The sequence below is a fragment of the Montipora foliosa genome, chromosome 3 (genome assembly GCF_036669935.1).
Source record: "Montipora foliosa isolate CH-2021 chromosome 3, ASM3666993v2, whole genome shotgun sequence".
In the NCBI taxonomy this organism is placed as follows: Eukaryota; Metazoa; Cnidaria; class Anthozoa; order Scleractinia; family Acroporidae; genus Montipora; species Montipora foliosa.
The window spans coordinates 4,598,480-4,605,979 of NC_090871.1; the positions used below are offsets into that span (position 1 = coordinate 4,598,480).

General features: G+C 41.5%; 1 protein-coding gene across 1 annotated transcript in view; it reads right to left on the minus strand.

Moving 5' to 3' along the window:
- The window catches only part of LOC137996536 (protein CMSS1-like), a 12,837-nt gene that overhangs the window by 3,734 nt on the left and 1,603 nt on the right, over nt 1-7,500 (minus strand). Inside the window, exons 5-8 of the mRNA XM_068841979.1 lie at nt 5,487-5,558; nt 4,819-4,930; nt 1,841-1,901; nt 455-542 (exon numbers count right to left, since the gene is read on the minus strand). Coding sequence (XP_068698080.1) covers nt 455-542; nt 1,841-1,901; nt 4,819-4,930; nt 5,487-5,558 — 333 coding nt within the window. The remainder of the gene's footprint in view (nt 1-454; nt 543-1,840; nt 1,902-4,818; nt 4,931-5,486; nt 5,559-7,500) is intronic.

Below are 7,500 nucleotides of genomic sequence, written 5' to 3' on the forward strand. Positions count from 1 at the left end.
TCCAAGTGCCAGATTTAAGGCTATAACCATTATGAATTACGGGATGATTGAGAAAAGATTTTAAAAAGTGGCTCGTGTTCTTTTGCCATCCTCAAAAATTTGGAACAAGCGTCACGCCTACGGGTGGAGAGATCCCGGGGCTCAATGACGATAACTAAGGCCAGGCGCATGCGTGTATCTCGGAGGGGGGATTGGGGCGAGGAGACGGCGGCAGACACTTCAGACCAGAGTTGACCCAAAAGGTCCACTGAATTGTATCTTTATTGGGTCTCACCTACTCAGACTCCAAACCTAATCATGAACCTCTCTAGTTCATGCCACTCCGTTCTAAGTTGTCAACCCAATACAGGCAAGCTAAATCTCGTCAAAAACATTGTTCGTTCAATTTCCTTCACCCAACTTAGATCTAAAACAAGTCTCAAGTAAATGTTGAACTGCCGAGCTGAAACATTACCATTTTGCAGAAGCTTCAAAATGCGGCTTGGTGTTCCAAGGCCAAAGTGAACTACGTATGACTCAAGGAAATGTTCTTGTTCAGAAATCTGGAAGAAATTTCAATTTTTTTTAAAATTAACCTTAAGCCTGGTTTTCACTAACGACGCAAGCTCAAGCGCAAGCATAAGCAGCTTATGCTAAGTAAAAACGAAACCCGACATAAGCATCAATATCAAACACGGCAACCGCCATTTTGTTCAAATTCTCGGACGCAGGGAACCTGGAACGAGTGCTTTAATTGGCTAGACGCTAAAAAAAAAATCCTTGTGCTTATGCTGCGTTTCGTTTTCACACGACGCAAGCGAACGCAAGCATAAGCGAAAGCGCAAGGAAAAGGAAAAATTTTGATCCTTGTGCTTGGGCTTGTGATTATGCTTGTGTCAACCCCGTTTTCACATTGAAATAAGCGCTCTTATGCTTGCGCTTTGTGCTTGCGTCGCTAGTGAAAACCAGGCTTCAGAATCTCGAAATCCACTGAAATCCTAAAGCAGATTTTTGATCGCCAACATAAGCTGTCCATTATATCGATATCGTGCGAAACAAGTGTTAGTGCCTTAATAAAACTTGACCTGACTTGAAGCATCGCCTTTTCAATCAAAGCGCGGGCGGCTTTGAACGGCTTTGAAACGGCTTTGAAATGTGTAAGAAATTGGACCGCACGGGTAAGATCCACTCGAGCGCCTTCAATCTTCCGCATTGAGGTCTCCACTTCGAATATTCGGCAACGTAAGATGGCGATTCTGTAAGCACCGAACCCGTCCCCAGTCGTTTCTCTTTCATACAGACGCTTTCTCTTAGCTACAGTGGAGAGTACCATGATATTCAGCAACCGAGTTATTTCGTTTTCCAAATTAACACATCTTTTGTTAGTAACATGTGCAGTCCGAATATCAGCACTTTTCTCTCGACTAGCAAGTATGAGTTTTTCCCGTCTACCAAAACAATGCCACAATACAAAATTGTCGAAAACGTTTCTGGAGTTGGGACTTCAACAAGGAAGTTTGCGGGACCTATGTTTTTGACGCAACACCCTCGCGCTTTCCTCGCTTTTCTCGGCGACCTTAATTGCGCAGAAGCCAGGGGTATCTTGCGGAACTCAGAATACCAAGCACCGAATCGTTGGCGATCAGTTCTCCATTATTTAGGTCTAAAACACGAGTTTAAAAAGGTTAGCTTCCAATTATTGTAGCGCACGTTTGCAGTGATAGGTCTCAGCATGGTTAGCTTCTAAAAGCTTCAAACACCGATTTTCTTACGATGGCGTTTGGTATTCGGCGTTCAGCGTCTCATCCGCAAAATATCCCTGCCGAATGCGCCCAGAAGACCTACACTTAACAACTCTTACCTTTATGTGCTTTGCAAACAGTTTGACTGTTTTACAATCTCCCTTGAATTTTACTGACGCTCTGTAAAAAGAATACAAAACGTACTTGTTATCAGGAATAGATTTAAGCCGCTCCATGCAGTAAGATGACGTAAATGCTCGCGAAAGCATATAATGCACAAGATGGTGAGTTTTAAGTAATACTAAGTTTTAAGCAATAGTGCATTAACTGGCGCTGATTGTGTATCTGAAGATAATGGGAGGGCGTGATGGTGGACCACTGTACAAGTACCTTATGACATGAAATTTTCGCGAGCATAACATGACGCGAAAATTAAGTGACCTACATTATGTCAATAACTAAGAAAGAACGAGTTTATTACCACTGAAACGTTTACAAAGTCACATTTTTACTGTTCTGAGGCAATGTCTTGGTCATCCTCGTCGCTACTGGTTTCTATTCTCCTCTGCGGGCGGCGCTTCCCTTGTGCCGTCTTCAAACTGTCCATTACTGAACTGGCTGGCTCCCTGTGATGCTGTTCCACTAGCTGCCTAAATCTCTCAATATCTTCCATGTTCTTTGAAGATGTTTCCATTATAACTGTCGCCTCTACTGGAATTTCCAAACCCCCTTGTTTATGAATGTCGACCTTAAGCTATCGGTTTTGGAACCAATACATGCAACTTGGTTGGTGGAAATGTCACAGTATAACATTTTCACCAGCGTACCGGGGAGGGTTCATGTCTTGAAAGGATGGCAGAAGGTGGGAATAAAGGGTGTATTAACTGGATGGGAAGTATTACCGCCAGTGTAACATCGCAAATGAAATGTCAATTGTGTGTTACTCAAAAACACGAAATTAAAGTGGTTCAAAACATAAAATTTCCGCGTCGCGAAATATGCTCACATCAAAATCGCGAAATAAACATGTCGCGAAAATTTCATGTAATAAGGTAGTAACTGTAACAAACTTTGGTTGCTTTGCTAAGGTTCAAGACCAAACCAAGGACCAGATGGAATGACTCTAAAAGGATGTCTTTTTTTCCGCATCAAGATTTGAAGCGAACAAGAGCAGAGGCGATACAAGTGTCTTCTATTCACGACCAAAGAAGAGGGTCCCCAATAGGGTTCTTCAATCCTGCCATCCCAACCAAAATTTTCCCTTCATCCCGAAATCCCGAACGTTTTTATCTGTCAATCCCGATCCCGGTCATGACGCCACAGGATTATGTCCAAACTAGAATACACCTTGTTAGTTTTCTCCACCAACCTTCATGATCCAATTGACCTTAATTGTAGCATTCGCATGCAATCAGTTTTGAAACCGAAATGAAGCGTGATTGTCCGTTATTCGTAGTAATTGAATCTGTTCATATTTTCCACTTTGTCCTCGGTTGTAAGTTTAGCAGTGTACTGGAGTGACAGGCCTACACGACTCCCCAGCACCAGTTTTAGCCTTTCAGTTTTGTAATTTTGACCGCCCTCTTTTTGTAATATATGAGGGGCGGGCTTTTTAGATTTCTTTGGGCAATGGTAGTCGCTCTATTAAATGCCAGTCTTTCATAACGATTTGTTTCAAGTTCGTCGCTGCCGAGTGGTATTGTTGTGTAAGGACAGGCAAGATTCGTTTGCTCTCCTGTGGTTTTTGAAGGAGTGCCAGTTTCCTGTTTTTAAATTGCGCTTCTGAGTGGGTCCTTTGAATAATATTCTTGGGATGACCTCTTTCAAGTAGGCGTAATTTAAAATTTTGGATGAGCTCTTCAAATATTTTTTTTAGAAGAGTTTGTTCTGAAAAGTCTCAGAGCTTCGCCTTTCACGAAGCCTTTTTTGACTCCTGGTGGGTGGCACGAGAAGTGCCAATCAATCAATCAATCAATTCTTTATTTGATACGGCAGGTTAAAATTACAAAAATTACTAAAGTAATTGTTGCATCGGCAGCTATCAGGTGATATGGACCTGCTATACGTGCCCGTGTTGAAATGTTTCTGTACGTTTGAAGTGCGTGCGCACATCAAGGACTGAATTGCTCTTGAACCAATCTCGTACCCAGATTCCTTGGGCTTTTTGGTCAGCGGGTGAGCACTTAACCGCTGACCAAAAAGCCCGAGGACTCCGGGTACGAGATTGCTCTTGAACCTTTCGCCTTTGTAAATGCCAGTGTTTGTATCCAGAAATGTCGTTTATTGTGGGGTGGTGTTTATTTGCTTGTTCAATGAACTGCATTATCTCCTCTCTGTTTGTACTTCTTTTGTCTTTTCTTCTTTCATTTGTACTTATTTCTTATTTCCGCTCTTTCCCTGAAAGTCGCGAACAGTGTTGTCGGTGCTGTGGGACATTTTCAAAAACCAGAGTACAATTTTGGCCTATGCGCCACGGCATAAACGAGACCCTTTTTGTAAAAAGAAAAACGCGATGTGGTTACAAGTACTGAAAGGTCACGAGGCCTTTGTGTAACTGGATCTTATAACGGCCAAAGTTCAAGATAAAGAGCGTGCCATAGGGATCACAAAAGGCACGTGTAAGCGTGGTGGAGAATGCTCAGCTCAAATTTCCGGTCGTTTCCGTCGTTGCCGAAGGCGAAAGTTGAGTTTATTTTAAATTTCTTGCCGTCAGAAATCCCGGATCTCGGAGCTTTAAAGTGACGATTTCCCGGATCCCGCTTCGTAATAACGTAATAAATCCCGCGTCCCGTCCATAAATGCAATCCCGAATCCCACTCCCATATTTCTTAAGAATCCTGAATCCCGGGCTCCAAAAATGCCAAATCAAGGATCCCGAAAACCCTATTGGGGAACCTCAAAGAAATATTACTAACAGATGAACAAAGTATGTGTATTATTTCAAGGCTGCCAACTGACTGGCTGACTGGCCTACAGGCATCTTGCCAAATGGTAAAGATGCAAACAAGCAACAGCTTTAAAGTGCTGGTGGAGGTACAATATAAATGATTGTTGTTGTACATGAACAAAATAAAAAAATCTTTATCATTGACTTCACCTATTTAGTTCCACAATTCTAGTTGCAGCAGATGAAACAACGAGAAGGAGAGGACAGCCTCTATGACCTTTCTTGTTCAGTTTTGTGACTCTCCCTGACCACTTAGGAATCACTGCAACAAAAATGCAAACAATAATTCTTAATCTGTTTCTCAAATTGGCAAAGATTCAAGCTATAGTCTATGGGCCAGCTTTAGCAACAGAATATTGAAGAATTTGAGCTCCTTTCTTCTGGAAGAGTCTTCAACAATCAAGATGTCACCATTACGGTGACCTAAGATACACCCCAAGATCATGCAGGAATCCTGTAGTTTTCTCTCATAAATGTATTGCATTACAATGTACATCTTTCAGTGAAAAAGTGGCCTCACAAAATTCATTATTGGTTCAGAAAGGCCAAAATGGTGTAAGCTGCATAGGTTTGCCACTGAATTGATGTACAGTGTAAATAGTAATAATTATTTAAACCCAAATTTAAGGGCCATGGGTCAGGAACAGTAAAGGAGCCCAGATCCTACATTGTAGCCTTAAGCCCATGCCACATTGTAGGCCATGATACCCCAGCATCTGCATGCATGCCCACAAACATTTAAAGAATCAACTTAAATCAAAAGGCAATAATTTACGAAAATGCATTTAGTTTAAAAGAGAACACAATCATACATGTACCTTGAGTGAGATATGCAGAAAATTCTTCTAATGCCCCAGTATGAACTGTATCATCTGTCAAGCAGCACGATTCTAAAAGAGGAAGGAAATAACGATAAAAATAATTCATACGGCAGAGAAATGGAGCTTGTAAACAACTGGCTGACTCGTGAATCATGCATGTTTGAAATTTCATATAAAAATATTTACACGATATAAATAATGAATAACTTATTTTCATTATCTGGCACTTCAACTTAGAAGAACCAGAAGCTCAGGACATTGAAGCATCTAACTCTGGTTCAGAGCTTTGGTTTTTTGAGTTTAAAAATTTCCTTATTTGGATGTAATGTAGGTCCTGCATTTTCCCACGCGTGCATCTTCGATCTTATTGCTGTCCATATTTGAGCATAAAATTGGTGTCTTAAAATCCCCAGCTTTGTTCCAAGGAAAAGAGTTGCAAGTTGCATGCTTTAAAGTCATATGCTTCTGGACGAACCATAGGCTCAAAAAATGGAACTTGTAAAATTATTGTCCTGAATGTGTCACAGACAAAGGAGCAGGGTAATACCCTCTATTGGTCTGGAAAAGGAAAGGACGGATACAGACTCTCAGGGGTCATTCATTACAAAGAACTCCGTCAACAAATTACAAAACCTCCCAGTTGGACATTTTGACCCACTCTGTTTGCCATGATTGCAGGATGATTAGTTTATCACTCTCGCAAGTGTCTATGCCCACACACTAAAAGCAAACCCTGCTACAAAAGATGCTTTCGATACTGTGTCATAGGGAACGAGTGGCAGAGTGATAGGGCAAGTCAGTGGAACCTGACAAGATCCTCGTCATAGCTGACTTAAAAGTAATTGCCAGGGTAGGTAGAGACTTTGATATACATGTATGGCTATGCATCTTGAAAAGAACAGAGTGAGCAGACTGTACAGTGTACTTTCATAAAGCACGCTGTTTTAACCAATCAGAGCATGCATCATATCAAAACTTTAATATATAATAGATTCTTGACATCAAAGGGATATTTTTTACATTACTTTGTTCTTTGCCCCATTGCAACAAAATTCAATCAATAGAAATTTGGAAATGTAAGATTGCATGATCATAATGCATGATAACGGAAGCCTTCTTGTGGAGCTGTGTGCAGAGAAGGGTTTGTGCATGACACTAACACCACCTTTTCAAAAATGCACACTTCAAGATGACATGACAGTACCCAAGTTCCTGGCAGCTTCTGAATTACATAATAATGCAAAAAAATGACATGCCAGACTTGCTACACACTTACATGAATTTTGTCTAGTCTAAGAGCTGACTGCCACACATATCACAGCCACACCACCAATGAAGAAGAAAAGGCCTCAAGAGAAGAAGCTTGTGGTTCACAGTCTGTTGGGACTGAAAGAGGAATTTTCAAGGCAAACCAGAAGAGCTTCTGCCTCTGAACAACAATGAAGAAAACTCTCCAGGGGATGATCAAGATCCAGAGACCCAGTGGTAGGGGTTGAAAACCACCCAACCGGAGCCCACTACTGCGGTAACAGAATACAATCCCAGGAAGATGAGAACAATGCTGGGATATAGGACCTTCTATAAGAGACACTCTTGATTTGAAAACAGTCTTGCCAGGCCAGGTCCTGCACAGAGCAAGCTGATTGAAATGCAGAACAAGTGGTGTAAAGACCTGGCAAAGTAAATCCAAATGTAGGCAGACACTGGCAACACTTGCGCAAGTTAAGGGTTAGAAAAACTTAAACCTAAACCCAACTCAGTTAAGGAGAATTTTTACAGACACAAACGAGACTTTGAACAAAGGCTCTGTGACAGAGGCTATCCCACAACGCTCGTTCATAAAATCCTGACTGAAGTTCAGTTCTCCGACAGAACAGTGGCTCTTCATAACAAAACAAAGAACACGAACGAAATTTGACCGTTTGTTACCACTTATAATCCGGCTACACTGAATCTTAAAAAGATTCTCATGAAACACTGGCACATCATCCAACAGCAACCTAGACTTGCA